The 21,190-nt window shown below is 41.6% G+C and overlaps 1 protein-coding gene across 1 annotated transcript in view; it reads left to right on the forward strand.

Annotated features, from left to right (window-relative positions):
• wdr27 (WD repeat domain 27) overlaps positions 1–21,190 on the forward strand; it is a 439,332-nt gene that overhangs the window by 73,635 nt on the left and 344,507 nt on the right. Inside the window, exon 21 of the mRNA XM_033026389.1 lies at positions 7,405–7,526. Coding sequence (XP_032882280.1) covers positions 7,405–7,526 — 122 coding nt within the window. The remainder of the gene's footprint in view (positions 1–7,404; positions 7,527–21,190) is intronic.

The following is a 21,190-nucleotide window of genomic DNA, read 5'->3' on the forward strand; positions in this document are numbered from 1 at the left end:
GCTTTTTAATCCTCAGCTCATCTTCACTGTGGATAATTCAGTTTATATACCTCCGTCCATGACCAGGGAAGTCATAAAACCCTCTGATTCTTTCTGCAGTAAAGATCCAACCAGTGCCCCTCTGCCAACATTTTAATCTGTCTCTTATCTTGAACAACTTTGATTCCTTTCACTTTCTACCAATCAAAGGTATACCCATGGGCACTTCCACAGGGTCTATTTCATTGTCTGTGGAACAGTTCTGTTCCAAATGTTTTGCGGTACCACTCCCTAACCTTTTCTCTATTACACTAATGACTATATCAGTGCTGCGTTCTGCACCCGTGCAGTACACATTAATTATATAATCTTCATCACTAACATTTACCCTGTTTTCAAATTCACTTGGACTATTTCGGGCACTTCTCTCATTTTTCTAGATCACTGCCTCCATCTCAAGTGGCAAATTACTGACATTTATATAAATTCAATTGTTCACAATTACCTTGACTGCACCTCTTTTAATTCCGTCTCTTGTAAGTATGTCATCACTTTCTCCCGTTTGCTCTGTTTCTGCCACATCTGCTATCATGATGAGGCCTTCCATCTCAGGACTTCTGAAATGTCCTCCTTTTCCTTTTTTTGTTTCTTTTCTACTTTAGTTAATGAGTTATGCCTTGTATTTCCTTATCTTGTGGACTACTGGTCTCATGCCACTTCCCTTCAAACAGAATAGAAGTTGCATTCCCATCGCCTTTTACCCCACATCCATCACATTGTCCTTCATCATTTCCAACTGCAATGAGATCCTGCCAGGAGCCACATCATCCCCTCCTCATCCTTTTCCATCTACTGCTACGACCACTCCTTCCATGGTCTCCTCATCCCTTCCCACCCATATCTCCCTGACCCTGGCACTTTTCACTGCAACCACAGAAGGAGCAACACTTGTTCTAACATCTTCTCACTCACCACCAGGTCACAAGCAGCCCTTTCAGACGAAGCAAATATTAACATGCACCTGCTCCAACTTCATTTGCTGCATTTGGTGTTCCCAAAATAGTCTCTTCTACATTGGCAGAACAAGCACAAACTATGCAGCTGATTTGCAGAGCACCTGCATTCTGTCCACAATGGACAGCCCAAGCTCTCAGTTGCATGCCATTTCAATTCTCCGGCCTGTTACCACATTGATTGTCTGATCTCACTGACAGGAGGAGGAACAACACCTCATATTCTGCCTGGGTAGTTTACAACACAATGGTATGAACACTTGAATTTTCAAATTCCAGGCAACCCTCACCTCTGGTGTTTCCTCCCTCCCTCCTTTCTTTCCATCCTCCTGGTTCTGCCATTGTTGTCTCCTTCCCCACTCCAGCTCTCATCATCCATTTTCTCCTATTCTCCTCCTGGTTCCATCTGTCTACTACCCATACAATTTGCCCATTAGCTTCCCCCTCTCCCATCTAGTTCTGGTTCTATCTACACTTCAGCCCTCCACTAATGATTCCAGTCTGAAGCATCCCAACCTGAAATATTGCCTATCTATGTTCTCCAGAAATGTTGACTGACCTGCTGAGTTACTCCAGCACTATGTGTAATTTTTCCCATTATCTCCTTCCTTACTTATTGGATTCCAGCATTGTTTGCCTTTATGTCCCTACTTATCATCCTCCAGCAGCTTTATTAACCCTCACTTTCCCCTCCCCTTACATGGTTCCATATGCCTTTACTTTATTTTGTTTGCCTCCACCTATCTGCCTCTGTCTCCCAACTTCCCAACCCCCACCCAGCCTGCTTCCTGGCACCATGAATCCATCATCCTTCACACCTCGTTCGTCTACCAATCACCTCGTGGCCTCTGTCTCACCACTTCCCCTGTCTTCATACCTGCCAACTTCCCTCTCCACTCTTGGTTCTGATGCAGGGTTTTGACTTGAAAAGTTGATAACTCCAAGTCTCCCACCACCACAGATACTGCTCAAGTTGCTAAATTCCTTCAGCAGATTGTAGGTTGGACCAATAGCTTCCTGATCTTTGTCTTCTTTCCTGAATATGGGGTTATATTGTGGTTTTCCTATCTGCTGGGGCTTCTCTGAAATCTTGGACATTTTAGCAGATCAGAACTAATGCAGCCATTATCCGCCGAGCTAGTCCTTTTAAGATTACTAGCAAGCCTCTAGTTAGATTTGTTTGGCCGATACCTCAAAGTCAAAGTCAAAGTCAAAGGTTATTTATTAGTCACATACACCTAGGTGTAGTGAAATGCTTCTTGCCAGTGCAGCACATAAAGAAAGAATACAGACATAACATTAATAAGAGATTAAACATAAAGAACATCCCCCCACAATGGCTCCCACCATGAGGGAAGGCACAAAGTCCAGTCCCCAACCCCAGTTCACCCATAGTCGGGCCCATTGAGGCCTCCACAGTTGCCTCTACGGAGGCCCGATGTTCCTGGCCGTTCTCGCCGGGTGATGTTGCTCCGGCGTCGGGAGAATCCTCGCAGCGGCTTGGGACACCTGGAACGGCCGCTTCCGTACTGGAGGCCGCGGCTTCCGAAGCCAACAAGGCCGCGCCGGTTGGAGCTCCACAACTGGCGATCTCATCTAGAGATCCCAGGCTCCCGGTGTAAAGTCAGCGCCGCCGCCCGCAGCTGGCCGCTCCTCAAACCCGCAGCTCCGTGATGTTTTCCTCAGCGGTCTTCAGCTCACCGGAGCTCCAGCGCGGCGACCCAGGCAAGGCATCGCCCGCTCCACGATAGCGCTCCAGCGCTGTGCCGCTGCCGAAGCCGAGGTTCTGGGCAGTGCCCGACAGGAAACGCCGCTCCAGGCCCGCTGGTAGGCCGCGAGGACGGGTCGAAGCTGCAGCCCGGAGAAAAGCTGCCTCTCCGACCAGGTAGGGACCCTGAAAGGTAGTTTCCCCCTTCCCCCCCCCACCCCCCACATAAAAAAGTCTAGAACTCCAGAAACAAAAACACTTTAACTAACTAAAAATAAAAAAAAGATGAAAAGACAGACAGCTGCAGGCTGGGCAGCCGCGCACAGGTCAGCGCCCCCTGTTGGTCTTTTCCCTAATGGGAGTTTAAATTCCTGCGTTTATCTTGGTCTCAGAATTTTTCACTATTATTGGGATGGTTCTAATTCTACTATGAGCTCAAAAATATTTATTCAAATTCTCAACTATTTTTTTAATTTCCCATAATTTGTTCCCCAACATCCTCGTAAGAGTGGATAAGGTATTTATGATTTTGTTTTGCTGGTTTACTTTCATAAACCAAGATCTCCCCATTTATTATTTTTTCAGTCTTCATTTGCTTGTTTCTTAAACTTTCCCTGTCCTTCACTAATCTTCTCATTTCATTTTGAGCCCAACTTTAACTTCCTTAGTTAACTAAAGCTGGATCATCCGCTTGTGGATTTTATATTTCTCTCAATGGAATATGTCATTGTGGAGCATTATTAAGTATCTCCTCAATTGTCTGTCTTTGTTCATTCGTGAAGCTGTTCTGAGGTACAGTAAAATCATGGCTGATTACGGCAATTTTCTCATCTTATCCTTATGCCCCTGTCCCACTATGGATAACAAAAAACCTGTCATTTTAGATTTAAAATTATTAGTTGAACTAGTACTACCGCTAGTTTTACTGTTTCCAGACCAGAGTACTATAGTTCTACAAACCTGTGTAGAAGTATTTTGTAACTTAATTTATGAATGGCATGACTCTGTTAGTTCGATTCAGCCCCCACGTCCAGCAAAAAAAACATTTTCCTCTACCCCGGTTGTTCCCCATAATATTTTGAAAATTGCAATCAAATCCATTCCTCACCATAAATTCTAGATAAAATAATCCTATTTTTTTATAATCCCTGCAATGTTTGACTATAGAGATGAAAATAAAATGCTGAACAGATTCAACAGTCCAAATTGCATTTGTGAGGAGAGAAAGAGAGCTAATGTTTTGGGTTTAAAAGTTTAAAAGCAAAGTACTACCGATGCTGAAATAGCAGGTTCAGACAGCATCAACGGAAAATGAAAGAGTTAACATTTCCATTTGATGACCTTTCGTTACTCTTTCTTTAAATCAAATCCATTATCACTTTGGCATTCAATCTCTCCTGCCCTCTCTGTGCAATTTTACATTTGTTTCATCTCTTTTCTAGTTTTGGTGACTGCTTTGGATTTTGAAAGTAGTAAAGTGGGGTGTCAAAAAGGCCATTGCAGGAAATGCTCTGGCCATGTACAAATAAGTAACAGTGGAACTGCACAATGGTAACTTTGTGATTTTATTTGGTGATTTTGTATTACTGTAGCAATGGTCTCAAATCTGATTGGTGAAATCATCTGTGGCAGGAGCAAATTTGTGAGGTGACTGGAAAAAGCTGGTAGTGGAGTAGCAGAATTACACCGTTATGCAAAAATCACAGTTTAGATGTTTGGGGGGAAAAAACTTACGTACAAGAATTTGAATGCTGTTTATCTTATTTCTTCCTATATCCTAATTAGGAGTAGTATTTGTTTGTAATATTGTTACAGATCTCCTTTGAGTTACAGTACAGGCAGGATCTTTAGTAACAATGGGGGGTCACATGAATCCAGATAGACTGCAATATATTCTGTCTCTGATTTGATAAGTGTATGTATCCATTTTCTTCAACTCATCCTGTTTCTCTTTTAACCTGCTTCCATCCTACTTCTATTTACATAACTTCACCTTGGGCAGTTCCTACTGTCATGAAGGCCCACTGATTGCATTAGTTTACAACTTTAATCCTTATTGCACTCAGAATGTCACATTTTATTGTTCCATATACAAAAATAAGTATAGTAAAATTCCCTTGTCTTTATTGAGCAAATCAAAAGTAACATTATAAGTAAATTAATTTGCATAGGGAGGAACAGCTGAAGTAAAACATTTTCAAACAAACCAAGAAGAAAAGTTAATTTTAGAAAAGTAGACTTGGTTAAATTATTATAATATTGGGCAAAGTACACATGGTCTGTTTCCAATTTGCTAGAATTTTTTCTTTGTTTTTATGTACTTTTATTCTCATTAGGTCAGCTTTCTGAATAAGATCCAAGGCCGTTCTTTATTATGAGGAAATTCCTGCGAGTTTCAACAACTTCCCAAGTTAAATCGAACGCCCACATGGTGGAGGTTTATTATTTCTGTCTGAAATGGCTAACTCCATCTTCCTGCTACCATGTTCCTCCGTCTTTTCCATCTTCAGATAATTGGATACTTTTCAGCAGTATAATTCTTGAGAAAGTTAAATGTGCCTCCTGATTCTATACACCAGAATGCGTACAAGATCCATTTAAAATTGCGTAGTTTTGGATTTCAGACTTCATTGCACAATTATGCCAGTTTTGTTAAGGACTTCTCTAATACTCCCAAGTGTAACTCATGTAAAAAAAAATATAGACACAACAAACAAAAATGTCAGCATCTGGTTAAATTTAAATTAGTTTGTAGGGTTCAGAAGCAAATCAGTTGAAGGCCCAAAGTGGATAAATCTTGGCTGCAGGCAGACAAAAATGCTGGAGAAACTCAGCGGGTGCAGCAGCATCTACGGAGCGAAGGAAATAGGCAACGTTTCGGGCCGAAACCCTTCTTCAGATCTTGGCTGCTTTAGGTTTATTTTTGAATACTTAATATGGGTGGCCACGGTGGGCAGCAATAAAGTTTCTGCCTTACAACGCTTGCAGTGCCGGAGACCCAGGTTCGATCGCGACTATGGGTGCTGTCTGTACGGAGTTTGTACATTCTCCCCGTGACCACGTGGGTTTTCTCCGAGATCTTCGGTTTCCTCCCACACTCCAAAGACGTACAGGTATGTAGGTTAATTGGCTTGGTGTATGTGTGTAAATTGCCTCTAGTGTGTGTAGGATAGTTTTAATGTGCGGGGATCGGTGGTCGGTGGGCCGAAGGGCTTGTTTCCGCGCTGTATCTCTAAACTAAACTAAACTAAACTTGAGTTTGAATCAAGCTTATGCCACGTTGAATTTGGATGCAGTACTTGCTATACAATTGGCCACAGTTAAAATAGAATGACCGAATATAGGCAGCCAGATGGCATTGTACAGCAGTGTTACAAATTAGTGTATCTGAAATTGATGGCATTTAGTTTGTGCAATTAATTTTCTCACATGGCATTATAACATTGGTTTAATTCTTGTATAACATGCAGGAAGGTAGAGAGAGTGTCAATCTTTCCTGCTTCCACAAATTCCACACAGTTGCCAGAAGACCAAAAACCCAGTTGTGTACATGTTCTTACTATGCATATTTGAAAATAAAAATAATTCGATTTTAATTGTAATTACAAGATTTCAATTAAATTACGCTTGTGACATTAAACTTATTTGACCAAAGATTGATTTTATGAAATACTTCTAAATTATTTTAGTTAAAATTGCTTATTTAGAACATTAATAATATTTGTCAGAATGGTGTATCCTGCATTCCCAAGTTATCAATTATTTAGTGCTCTTAGATCAGTTCTCTTTTCTCCAGATAATATATCACAAACTAAAGTAATATGTAGAAGCAGCAGTGGTTGACACACTCTACATTATTAGATTTCTTCTCTGGATAATATACCTCAAACTATTTGCAGCTATGCCTTGTCTTATTCATGTCTGAAAACATTTCAATCAGGCAGGAAGCCCTTGATACTTTTGCCACATTCCCACCGTAAAAGAAACAATAGGGCATTGGAGGACTTGCAGGTTTAGCCTGGTTTGGGATGGCCTGGCATAACTGATTATCCATGGTAAGCTCCTCATGGACAAACTAACTGATTCATTCATAGAAATTGTGGTTGATGCAATGCAACAATACAGACAATGCAAGTCTACTGGTCAGTCCCAGATCCTGCCAGAATTGACTTATTTTAGTTATTATAATTGGCATGCTTAATTACACTTCCATGAAGTTAGGAAGGGGGGGGGGGGGGGGGGGGGATGTTGGCCAGAATCCCTTCCCCTTCATTGCCATCCTGTGACTCCTGATCAAGTTGCACGTTAAACGAAGGAGGATATTTTTTTGATCCCTTTTATGTTTGTGAAACCTGCCACCACTCATTGCCATGGTAGAAATGTAAATAACACGTGACTGGCATGAATGAACATCTAATAATTAAAGTGGATCTGTGCTCACGTGCAGAGAGAAGAGGTCAAAAAGGTCTAATATTTGTTGAGGTGAGCTCCACGGTATTAGATATTATAATGCAATTTATGCATGATGGGATTATTTTTCAGAACAATGCTGCTGAACTCAGCTAGTTTGTCCATAATTAAATATGAGACTTGTGGGTTCTGCAAGTGTGTGCAAGGAAAGAGTAATGTGCTTTTACTTTTGTTCGTATGTATTAATGTTTCCATGATACCACTCACTACTATTTACCTTGACAGAAACTGCAGATATTATTCTGACAGCTGGCACAAACCGTGCATTGGAGGTGTTTGATCTGAATGTTGGTCGAAGTGTAGTAACTGTTCCAGATGTTCATACTAGACCTGTGCATCAGATCTGCCAGAATAATGTAGGTCACTGCTTGTATAAGTTTCTCACTATTTTATTAAGATCAAATGTAGAAGCTGCTCACGAATGTTTTAATACCTAGTAACCTGTGATATGTATTTTTGTTTACAGGGAGTGGGCTGGAGACTGTTACCCCATTTTATATTTTGTGTAGAAACAAAGAACTGCCGATGCCGGTTTACAAGGGAAGACACAAAGTGCTGAAGTAACTCATCAGATCAGGCAGCATTCTAGAGAGCATGGATAGGTGATGTTTTGGGTCGGTACCCTTCTTCAGAGGTCCTGAGCCGAAACATCACCTATCCATGCTCTCCAGAGATGCTGCCTGACCTGCTGAGTTACCCCAGCACTTTGTGACTTCTCATATTTTGTGTTTTCAGAGTAGGTCAATTGGGCCTATAATACGTTGTTCACTATGCACGTTATACAATTGGTATGCTTCCAGTGTATTTATGAACTAGGAACCTCAAGTCATATTTCAAATTGGCTTTCATTTTAACAATCAAGATTAACTGCATGTTAATACAAGCACACACCCATGGCCAGTTCATATGGAAGAATTTGATCTTAAGGGATTCAAAGTATTTCAATTAGTCCATGCAAATGGCTTTATTCTTGCTATTTTGAACAGGATCTGGGAAGGACATTTGGGGTTCTGCTCCTTGCACTTGCACAAGAAGAAAGGTGCCTCCAAATATTAAGAGTTTTGAAGTGCAGCAGTAGTTTAATTACATTCTTTTTAAAGTTTAAACGTTCCTATATTTATATCTGATTACATTTATTTATAAGAAACTTTGAACATAAAAACTAGGTGCAAAGATTAGACATATGAATCCTCAAGCCTGTTCCACCTTGAAGTAAGATTGTGGCTCTCTAAATTTATTGTAGCTTTTGGAAAATAGAAGTCCATTGCAAACAAAGGATGAAGAAAAGATGAGGTCACAGATTTGTTCACAGGGTAAGGGACTCTAAAACTAGAGGGCAAAGATTTAAGGTGAGAGGAGAAAGATATAAAAGGGATATGAAGAGAAACTTTTTGCATAAAGAATGGTCCGCATATGGAACATGCTGCCAGAGGAAGCTATAGAAATACAGTTATAATGTTTAAAATATATTTTGGATGGGTGCACAGATAGAAAAGGTTTAGAGGCATATGGACAAAACACAGGTAAATTCAGATAGACATCTTGGTCAGCTTGGATGTTGGGATGAAGTACCTGTTTCCGTGACTCTATGAATTGCTCTCTTGTCCCAGCTGACAAAAGATTTTTGGTTCTTACCAGATGGATAACAGATACTGGAACTATCATCAAGAAACATTGAATGAAGCACAATTATATGTACCAGTCTATTGTCAGCTGGTTATATCATGGAGAAATGGCCCATCTAACCGATTAGTGATTACAGAAGTTGCTAATGCAGAACTTTGCTGTAATTTGCTCAGATTTGCTTCCATTCTGAACTAATGAGTAGGAAATCCAATTAGTATAGATAGATATTTGATGGCCAGGGTCGACATGGTCACCAAAGGACCTGTTTCTGTGCTGAATGACTTCATAACTCTTTGACTCTATGACTGTGAAACCTATCACCCTGAGAATTCTCTTGTCATATTTGAAGATTATTTCCTCTCAGTATTGTGGATGCAACTAAACAACAGTGTGTATATATAACAGCTATCTACATGTTCTTGGTGTCCAAATCCAATGGCATTCAGCAGATTAACTTATTATCAACTGCATAATTGGGCCACATTCATGAGGGAGTCTTATAAGCAGACCGGTTGTATTATTTGACATACAAAGCTGATTGATATATCAATATATGCCAGAAGCATTTTCCATAAATCCATGTCAGTTTGCTCTGAGACTTGACGTGTCAAAGAAAATTGGTCTGTTGCATTTCAACAGACCTGAATACATTCTAAAAGCTCCTAGTTCTTAAGTTTAAATAGTTCTGTACATTTTAGATTTTCCGTGTGGCATTGAATATCGACAAGGCCAATTTCTTGAAATGTAATGTCTAAAAATCGTCAGCCAGGATACATTTAATTTGCCAACTAATAAGTTGATAACAATTGAAGTTGTGGCAATAATCAATGATTATTCAATTGTTCCATAAAAAATATTCATAAAATAATTTTAAAGGTGACATTTTATAGTTTTTTTACAGCAGTGTTTCTCCAGACATCTGATTTCTGTATAAACATCATCTCCTATGAAAATAATCTGAAATGAATTGTAACTTACATTGATTTTTTGCCAAAAGCTGATTCAATAATAAAAGGGAGACGGCAGTTCTAATTTACCTTCCTCTCAGAAAATAGGTGTTATTAAAATCTTGGTGTTACACATGCACAGGCATTGTGAGATGCTGTGTGTGGTTGGAAAACCATCCAAAATCCAGTAGAATGCAGCAAATGTGGACAAAAAGCGGGTATACCATTTAATAAAGCTATTTATACGCACTTTCTGAATCCAGCAAAATAAATATCTATATATATAGTTGATGACATATTTCACTAAATTCATGTAATATTATAAAAGGCGAAATGTACAGAAAATGACGCTGTGGTTCAACACATTCTGCCGTCTGCACCAAAATGGTAAAGCTTTAATCTATGCACGTTGGATAACAACCACAAGCTTTGCATGCCATACATGTTGTGTTCAGTTCTTGGGAGCATAGCAGAGTGTCCAACTTGTCCATCAGAATGTGGGGGGACCACCAAGCACAGTGAACCAGTAAATAAGCTGTGACTGGTTCCCAATGATGAGAAAACGAATAACAACGGCGAGAGTAGGCCAGACATAAGATGGAGCTGGCAGAAAACAAGGATATCGTGTTGTTTTGTGAAGCTACTCCCTGCTCTGTGGCCCAACTTTTTGTGGAAGTTTCCATTTAGACATTTTATGGATTGTCAATGGCACACTGAAAACATTTTTGAGGATGTAACTGGGAAAATGGACAAGGGAGAGCCAGTGGATGTAGTGTACCTGGACTTTCAGAAAGCATTTGATAAGGTCCCATATAGGAGATTAATGAGCAAAATTAGAGCACATGGTATGAGGGGTAGGGTGCTGACATGGATAGGAATTTGGTTGGCAGACAGGAAACAAAGAGTAGGGATTAACGGGTCCCTTTCAAGAATGGCAGGCAGTGACTAGTGGGGTACTGCAAGGCTTGGTGCTGGGACCGCAGCTATTTACATTATATATATTAATGATTTAGATGAAGGGATTAAAAGGAACATTAGCAAATTTGCAGATGACACAAATCTGGGTGGCTGTGTGAACTGTGAGGAGGATGCTATGAGGATGCAGGGTGACTTGGACAGTTTGGATGAGTGGACAGATGCATGGCAGATGCAGTTTAATGTGGATAAATGTGAGGTTATTTTTGGTGGTAAAAACAGGAATGAGGAATATTATCTAAATGGTGTCAAGTTGGGAAAAGGGGAAGTACAACAGAATCTGGTCATTAGTCACTGAAAGTAAGCATGCAGGTACAACAGGCAGTGACGAAAGCGAATGACATGTTGATCGTCATAACAAGAGGAGTTGAGTATAGGAGTAAATAGGTCCTTCTGCAGTTGTACAGGGCCCTAGTGAGACTACACATGGAGTATTGTGTACAGTTTTGGTCTCCAAATTTGAGGAAGGACATTCTTGCTATTGAGGGAGTGCAGCGTAGAGGCAGGAAACATGTTCCCGATGTTGATAGAATGGAGCGGCTGGGCTTGTATACTCTGGAATTTAGAAGGATGAGAGGGAATCTTATGTATACATATAAGATTATTAAGGATTTGGACACGCTAGAGGCTAGAATCTGAAAAGAGGCACGAAATTTCGTTCAGACCATAAGGTCTGAATGACAATAAAGGTATTCAATTAAAACATGTTCCTGTTGTTGGGGGGAGTCCAGAACCAGGGACCACAGTTTAAGAACAGGGGTAAGCCATTTAGAACAAAGACGAGGAAAAACTTTTTCACACAGAGAGTTGTGAGTGTGTGGGGTATTCTCCGCCTCAGAGGGCGGTGGAGGCTGGTTCTCTGAATGCTTTCAAGAGAGCGCTAGACAGAGCTCTTAAAGATAGCGGAGTCAAGGGATATGGTGAGAAGGCAGGAACGGGGTACTGATTGTGGATGATCAGCCGTGATCACATTGAATGGCGGTGCTGGCTCGAAGGGCTGAATGGCATACTACTGCACCTATTGTTTATTGTCTATTGTCCTGCACCTATTGTCTATTGACTATAACCCTATTAGAGTAAATGGCATGTTTCCGTCTTGCAAATTTTATTTAAAAATCTGCCTGAACTAACAGGAAAGCAAGTTACCCTTTGGGTTTTCCAGAGGAGTGGTGGGTTGTCAGCTGTTGAAAATTTTCCCCTGTTCTAAGGATGAATTTTACATCTATGCAGAATTAAGGTAAACATTGTTACATTTCTCTGCCTTCTGAAAGCAATAGAAGCAAGTTGGTTTGCATTCACAACATAAGTGGAGCAATCATAACATTTTGTTAGCTTGTTTCAGTTATAGAGAGAGTGTCTGATGGAGACACAAGAGACTGCAGATACAGGAATATAGAGCAAAAAACAAAATGCTGGCGGAACTCAGCGGGTTAGGTAGCATCTGTGGATCGAAATGGACAGATGACTTTTCAGATCAGGATGCTAATTTTGAGACTGATGCTAATATTAGTCTGAAGAAGTCCTGACTGAAACATCATCTGTCCATTTTCCTCCAAAGGTTTCATGGGCCTGTATGTAGTTGTATGCTGATGCTGCGTGCAGCTGAAGGAGTTTAGGCCCAATGTCTTTTTATCACCACGTTTCAGTAATTCCTTCTGTATTCTTCTCTCTCCACTATTAAAGTGCTTTATTGACGTGTGCAGTACTGCGCTTTTGACACTAGAGATAGCTCATGTGCTTTGCTACCGCTTCATTGCATAGTGGCTGCTCGCAACAGGGAAAATGAACGTTTTGAAAATTTCCTGTTATAAATGAACTCTTTTATGAGTGAAGATGAATTTCAGCACTAAAGGTACATTAAAACATAATAAGTAGAAGCAGGGGTAGACCATTTTGGTTTCACCATTCATCTAAGATCATTGCTGATCTTCTACCTCAATACCATTTTAGAAATCTATTCATCGTTGTTTTGAATGAACTCTAGGACTGAACCGCCAAACGACGATAGAAAATTCCAAAGTTTAAGTGAAGAGAATTACTCACCATCTTAGTTCTAAATGGTTTTCCTCTCATTCTGAGGCTGTGACCTTTGGTTTTAGAATCCTGAGGCTGCGGATTCACTCATTGCATGCAGCCCGCCGAGCCCTGTAAAATGTAATTCTCCTCTTCCAGAATACAAACATGACCTACTCAATCTCTCTTGGAATCAGTCTAGTGATTCTTGACTGAGCTCCATCATTGGTAAGTATATCCTTTTTATCCAGGGGGCAATACTGTTCACCATACTTTGTATGTTGTCTCAAAAGATCCTATATCATTGTAGTAAGACATATATCAAGTAAAACGCTTGTAGTAAAGGCCAACGTACCATTTATTTTCCTAATTGCTTGTATCTTTGTACGATCTGGACGATGGTGTGGTAAATTGGATTAGTAAGTATGCAGATGATACTAAGATAGGTGGGGTTGCGGGTAATGAAGTAGAGTTTCAAAGTCTACAGAGAGATTTATGCCAGTTGGAAGAGTGGGCTGAAAGATGGCAGATGGAGTTTAATGCTGATAAGTGTGAGGTGCTACATCTTGGCAGGACAAATCAAAATAGGACGTACATGGTAAATGGTAGGGAATTGAAGAATGTAGGTGAACAGAGGGATCTGGGAATAACTGTGTACAGTTCCCTGAAAGTGGAATCCCATGTAGATAGGGTGGTAAAGAAAGCTTTTGGTGTGCTGGCCTTTATAAATCAGAGCATTGAGTATAGAAGTTGGGATGTAATGTTAAAATTGTACAAGGCATTGGTGAGGCCAATTCTGGAGTATGGTGTACAATTTTGGTCGCCTAATTATAGGAAGGATGTCAACAAAATAGAGAGAGTACAGAGGAGATTTACTAGAATGTTGCCTGGGTTTCAGCAACTAAGTTACAGAGAAAGGTTGAACAAGTTAGGGCTTTATTCTTTGGAGCGCAGAAGGTTAAGGGGGGACTTGATAGAGGTTTTTAAAATGATGAGAGGGATAGACAGAGTTGATGTGGAAAAGCTTTTCCCACTGAGAGTAGGGAAGATTCAAACAAGGGGACATGACTTGAGAATTAAGGGACTGAAGTTTAGGGGTAACATGAGGGGGAACTTCTTTACTCAGAGAGTGGTAGCTGTGTGGAATGAGCTTCCAGTGAAGGTGGTGGAGGCAGGTTCGTTTTTATCATTTAAAAATAAATTGGATAGTTATATGGATGGGAAAGGAATGGAGGGTTATGGTCTGAGCGCAGGTATATGGGACTAGGGGAGATTATGTGTTCGGCACGGACTAGAAGGGTCGAGATGGCCTGTTTCCGTGCTGTAATTGTTATATGGTTATATGGTTATCTTATGTTGCCTTTTAATAACTTGTGTAATTAGATTCCTAGATCCCATTGAACTTTAACAGTATCCAATCTCCCATTACTTAAAATAAACTATGCTGCCTTTTTGTTATGTGCACTAACATGGGTAATTTCCAATTTTTACACATTATCTTGAATCTACCAAGGTTTTCTCCATTGGTTCAACTTGCTTGTATTCCAGTAAAGCCACTTTACATCCTCCTCTCTGTGCACAATACCATCTGATAATCAACAAGCCTGAAAATATTACATTTGGTTTCCTCAGCCAAATAGTTAAATCATTGTTATGGATCGGGCCCAAGTACCAATCACCCAATACTCTACAGCCTGCCAACCAGAGAAGACTCTGTTTAATTCTTAGCTTTCTGTCCAACAACCATGTACGCTAGGTACACAAAATTGCTTGGGAAACTCAGCGGGTGCAGCAGCATCTATGGAGCAAAGGAAATAGGCGACGTTTCGGGCCGAAACCCTTCTTCAGACTGATGGGGGGTGGGGGGGGGGGGAGAAAGAAGGAAAAGGGGAGGAGGAGGAGGAGCCCGAGGGTGGGCGGATGGGAGGGTGGGAGGAGACAGCTAGAGGGTTAAGGAAGGGGAGGAGACAGCAAGGGCTAGCAAAATTGGGAGAATTCAATGTTAATGCCATACGGACGCAAGGTCCCCAGACGGAATATGAGGTGCTGTTCCTCCAATTTCCGCTGTTGCTCACTCTGGCAATGGAGGAGACCCAGGACAGAGAGGTCGGATTGGGAATGGGAGGGGGAGTTGAAGTGCTGAGCCACCGGGAGTTCAGGTAGGTTATTGCGGACTGAGCGGAGGTGTTCGGCGAAACGATCGCCCAACCTACGCTTGGTCTCCCCGATGTAAATCAGCTGACATCTAGAGCAGCGGATGCAGTAGATGAGGTTGGAGGAGATGCAGGTGAACCTTTGTCGCACCTGGAACGACTGCTTGGGTCCTTGAATGGAGTCGAGGGGGGAGGTGAAGGTGAAGGGACAGGTGTTGCATTTCTCCGCAAGTTGTGCCACCCAACTCAATGGAGCCTACAATGGAGCCTACAATAACATCTGAGCTGGAACTATTAAATGCAGAGCACTTGAGTTAGAGATGGAGAAAATTTGGCCCTGAGTGTTTAATGGTAACCTTGGTGGATGTGTGTACTGAAGGTTGTAAAATTGGTCTGTATTTAGGCTGGATTGTTCATGTGCTGAAATCTACTGTCAAGACTGGTGATCTGCTGGGGATTTTGACAAAGTACGTAAAGGCGCATTACAATAGAAGGGAAAGTTGGTCAAGCTGTAAAATACATTGCAGGTTTTATACTGCCAACTGACAGTTTCAGTTCCAGAATCTGCAGCGTAGCATGGCACAATGCAATAAGGCCAGAACCACCCTTCCATATTCCATTGAACTGATTTAATAATGGTAATCAAATGCTGACTTCAACATGGAAAGAAATGAGCAGTTTGAAAAGACTGCCACAAGTTTTTTTTTCAGTTCTTTTTCTGTAAAATTTTAACCATTTATGTAACTGTTTTATTTTCCTTTGCAAATTTTAATCTACCCCTACTTAAGTGGACAAGTTGAAAAATGTTGGTATTTCCTGTTGGAAGATGATTTCATGCCCCATAAATTATGCTGATATTCTTTCAGCAAATTACAAAATTTCAAAGACTTGGGAGACACTTTCTTCAGGTTAAAATATTTGCACATTTCGGACATGTACGAGCTTCATCAGGAAGATAAATACTGTGGTTTCTGTCTTTTACTTTGTTATTTGGGATAAAATCTAACAGATAAAAATAATCTCAGGAGAGGTACACCATGTGGATTGCATCATTCTTGCATTTTGCTTCTATTATTGCATTAGTAACTATTCTTTTAACTTTAGGCTTTGCCAATTTTTTGGTGTGTGATTAATGCAAATACCCATTCAGGTCCCCTGCAAAGAATCACGCAATTGGCAAAAAAATGGTTAAAACAACACGAATGGTTTACACCAGAAGCATTCACTAATGCAGGGTCTGTGTAATTCTCAACTACGATGGCTAAAAAATAGCTGATAGTTTCCTGTGCAACTAGCAAATGAGGCCCTCAGCCTGTAAAAGGCACACTACACTGTCAGTGGTAGTCAGATAGCAGCAACATACACGACAGATGACACAGAGGAGAATGTCTACAGAGTCAAAGGAGATAGCTTCTGGATTTAGTGAAGGTGACATGGACTTCTTTGTTAGTAAGATTAATGTCAGGTGGGAGATCCTGTGCAAAGGAGGACTTTGAAGAGAGGAGCAAGAGAGTTTCTATTGCAGACATAAAAAGAGTCTGGCAGAACGCGGCCATAATTGCCTCCTCCAGGTATGAGATTATTCACACGATTGAGCAGTTCAGAAATAAGTTACATCCTCACTAAAATTGCCAATATGAGCTGCTGACCACAAAAATGTTTGAGTAATTGGATTATTGATGGATCCACAAAACAATATGTGAGGAGTTATCAGGTGTCTCCAGACCTCCCGGGCCCTCCCACCTCATTTTGTTGGTGTACTTTGTTGTTCAAGATTGTTAGAATGTGAGATGAGTGTTAGGTCACTTTGATGATATTGCAGCCCCTCAGAGAAGCATTTAGAGGAAGTGGATCCATAAATCCTATCAAGCCAATACCTCCTTCTGTTCAACTGGGAGTTGAAGCTGGAATGTTGAGCATGGTACCTCCAGGTATCTGCCTCTTTCTCCAACTTCTTTGGCTCCTCCTGGTCTTCAGACGGAAGAATTTGAGTCTTTTTAGTACTCTTTCTTTAGTACTTGCTGCTTTCTTCATTTGGCTAGGTTATGCAACATGCATCACACCATAATAGATTCCTGCATATTCCACTTGGGCAGCTCAAATCCAGTGTGTGGACATTGATTTCTCTCATATCAAGTAGCTCTTGCATTCCCTCTCTCTTGGTCCCTCCCCCACCCTAGTTGTTTTGCTAGATTCATCGTTTGCATCCCTTCGTTATCACCTCTTCCATAGTCAACAATGGACCATTATGGGCATCAACTTTCTTGAGTCATCGATGCCGGCTGCGATTTGTTCTGTACCTTTTCATACCTCTAGTTTCCCTCTCCCCTGACTCTCAGTCTCGACCCGAAGCATCGTCTATTCCTTTTCTCCAGAGATGCTGCATGACGCGCTGAGTTATTCCAGCATTTTGTGTCTATCTTCGGTGTAAACCAACATCAGCAGCCTACCTCCCTGCCTTTCCTGGAAGATACTTAACTACCTGCCAACTGCACCACAGTTGTGACCACCTCACTGAAACTCCTACCTGTAATGCTCTCAACATTATGCTCCTGGGTGAGTCCAACTGCAGCTCCAGCCAAGAGCGTAACTAGCTTTCAAAACATGGAGGGGACAGGGTACACAATTTTTTGGCGGCCGCGCGCGCATGCGTACACACACACACACACACACACACACACACACACACACACACACACACACACACACACACACACACACACACACACACACACACACACACACACACACGAGCGCGCGGCTTCGGAGGCTCAATCCAGCACTAAATGCAGCTCATCTCTGCCTGTCTCACCGGGTTAACTACAGCCCTGTCTGGACTGACGGGACACTAGCGCAGCTTCTCCACGCTGGCCATATTTCCCGCAAGCCCATCCAGGGTTGTACGTTCACTTGGCGGGACAGGCAGAGTTTAGCTGCGTTTAGCCTGTTTTTCTGCGCTGGCTGTGTGCCTGGGGGTACAGCTGGCATCTGACTCCCGACCTCTCTGGCCACCCGTGGGGTGGGGGGGGGGGGGGTGGCACTCGGGACAGCGCTGGAGAGCCGGCCGGGATCGATCCTGCCTGCGGATGAGGCGCAGGTCTGTGCCACGTCTCCCTCCAATCACCGCACTCTATCCTCAGTTTCCCCCCCCCCCCCCCACTCCAATCATCGTGCCCTCGATCATCAGTCCCACCCCCACTGCCTCGTGGAAAACGGAGATTTTAAAATCGGGATCATAAAAACTTGGGGGGGATGTCCCCCACATCTCAAAACATGGGGGGGGACGTGTCCCCTCTGCCCCCCTCCCCCCCCCCCGGGTTTTCCGCCCCTGGCTCCAGCTGCTCAATCAGGAACTGTAGCAGGGGCATTTCCTACAGGTCCAGTTGCTAGAGACACTGGACAATTTTCTGATCTCCCACATCTTGCACCAAAGACTGTCCTAACTGCCATCCTGACTGTAATGGTTTAGTGGAAAGTTGAAAAAGCCCTGACCTTATCTCACCTTACCACTGCTAAGCCTTTTGAGACAAAGCCTCAGCACTTACTACTCAAGTATAGTACTTGGACCTCAAACACAGCCACTCTCACTAACACTACTTCATGAGAATTATAATACATATAATTAACAATCCAGATCCTATAGACTGGTGACTAAACATTGGAGCACACGGTATTGGGGGTAGGGTGTTGACATGGATAGAAAATTGGTTGGCAGACTGGAAGGCAGGCAGTGGCGAGGAGTGCCTCAAGGCTCGGTGTTGGGGCCGCAACTGTTTACCATATATATTAATGATTTGGAAGAGGGAATTAGGAGCAACACTAACAAGTTTGCAGATGACACAAAGCTGGGTGGCAGCGTGAACTGTGAAGAGGATGTTAGGAGGTTGCAGGGTGACCTGGACAGGTTGAGTGAGTGGGCAGATTCGTGGAAGATGCAGTATAATATAGATAAATGTGAGGTTATCCACTTTGGCGGCAAAAACAAGGGGGCTGATTATTATCTCAATGGGGTTAGGTTAGGTAAGGAGGAGGTACACCGGTCACTGAAAGTTGGCTAACGGGTACAGCAGGCAGTGAAGAAAGCTAATGGAATGTTGGCCTTCATAACAAGAGGATTTCAGTATAGGAGTAAAGAGGTTCTTCTGAAGTTGTATAGGGCTCTGGTGAGACCACATCTGGAGTATTGTGTACAGTTTTGGTCTCCTAATTTGAGGAAGGACATCCTTGTGATTGAGACAGTGCAGCGTAGGTTCACGAGATTGATCCCTGGGATGGCGGGACTGTCATATGAGGAAAGATTGAAAAGACTAGGCTTGTATTCACTGGAGTTTAGAAGGATGGGGGGGATCTTATAGAAACATATAAAATTATAAAAGGACTGGACAAGCTAGATGCAGGAAAAATGTTCCCAATGTGGGGCGAGTCAAGAACCTGGTCTTAGAATAAAGGGGAGGTAATTTAAGACTGAGGTGAGAAAAAACGTTTTCACCCAGAGAGTTGTGAATTTATGGAATTCCCTGGATGGATTTAAGAGAGAGTTAGATAGAGCTCTAGGGGCTAGTGGAGTCAAGGGATTTGGGGAGAAGGCAGGCACGGGTTATTGATAGGGGACGATTAGCCATGATCACAATGAATGGCGGTGCTGGCTCGAAGGGCCGAATGGCCTCCTCCTGCACCCATTTTCTATGTTTCTATAATTAATAGTGTTTTAATAGAATACTAATTATAATTTCCAAGCGTTTCCTAATAATGTTATTGATGTTGTCAGCTTCCTGTGGAATGGGGCAAGTCATTCAATAATTAGTAGAAATCCAGAATAGGTGCTGCATCTCAATTTTTTCACTTTTTTGTTATGAATTAATAACGGGCGAGCATCACTAATGTGTCGGTAATGTCCTGCCTTCCTAATTATTTCTAATCGAATAAATTCTAAACTTAAAGAAACTGTTGACTCAAGCAATAATTCTACTCTATTTTGGTGGAACAGATGCCGAACAATGGAGCAGAGAACTTAATTGTGAGGCTGAGGACAATCATTCTCCTTATGTTGATGGGATGTCTGTGCTTCGGTTGTCCACTGTTATGAAGTTCCCTTTTCCTGAACGGTAGTAATCATACCCTAAACTGCAGGAAATGCAGCCATATGGCATGGCTCCACATTTCTATATAGAAACAAACAGGGGGATGTTATATTAAATAAATGCTGGCCAAATTACTGAAATTGCAGTAGCAGCAACTTGTTACAGGCTTATTGCAATTGGCTCCACAATGCTTCAATGGCAGCTGAAAATAAAAACATTTTCAAATAATGGGTATGTTCTTTAATAAAGTAATAATCTAATTGCACTTCCAAGCAGATACCATAAATGTCCAGATGTCCTCATGCCTGGAGAATTGAGATAATATAGGATGGAGTACAATATCCGTGGAAACAATTGTTTCTTTATAGGATATAATGTCCTTAAGTTCTAAAGAGTGTTACCAAGTTAATTGCAGAAAGCTAAGTATAAGCTAAGCAGATAATTGTTGGTTTGTGTGGAATGTCAGACATTAGCACTTTAAATCATTGCTTTTCATCAGAAACAAATGGTCCAAAATGTGGTTTCAAAGGTGAGCCATTCATGCTCATCATTCACTTCCTGAGGCCATGCAGTTATAAAAATCTGCCTTCTACCTCAGCAGAGCTTTGTCTTGAGGTTTGTACAGGTAGTTCTGTTATAATGTGATAATTTTGTTCCAAAGAAATGTCATGTTATACAATAACACGTTATCAAGATAATTGTGCCAATGCAGAAAAGGGGTTAGGGCTAATGAGTTCCAGATTCACAGTAGCAAAGTTATTTCTCGCCTAGATTTTTTAAAATAAAGGTTTATTCAAAGCAATATTTTTTTTTTTACTGCAAGCTAAAAATACTAAATGCTATATGTTACATTGTTGAATACAGTTTTGTCGCACAAGTGTCAATGGAAGTGATTGCTTGTCAATTTCAATGGCCAACCGTGGTTAAAGTACCAGTTGTGTTCTTAAGGCACGATGATTCAGATCTCTGTGGGAGGTTACATGGAAGCACGTTAGTTGTACCCCTGTACTGTTTAAATCCAAGGCACATTTTTTTCTGCTTATCAATTTCCAAAGTAATGTTCCCTAGCTCACGATTGAAATTGTGTTATAATCAATTAAGCAGCGTCTAGCAATCCTGCGAAGAGCAGAATGCCTGAGAAAACAACACAAGAAGAAAGAACGGGCGAGGACAAGTTTCTACAGAGATCCGTATAAGTTTGTCAAAAGCCTCTTTGTCAAGGAGA

The sequence above is a fragment of the Amblyraja radiata genome, chromosome 8 (assembly GCF_010909765.2).
Source record: "Amblyraja radiata isolate CabotCenter1 chromosome 8, sAmbRad1.1.pri, whole genome shotgun sequence".
Taxonomy (NCBI): domain Eukaryota; kingdom Metazoa; phylum Chordata; class Chondrichthyes; order Rajiformes; family Rajidae; genus Amblyraja; species Amblyraja radiata.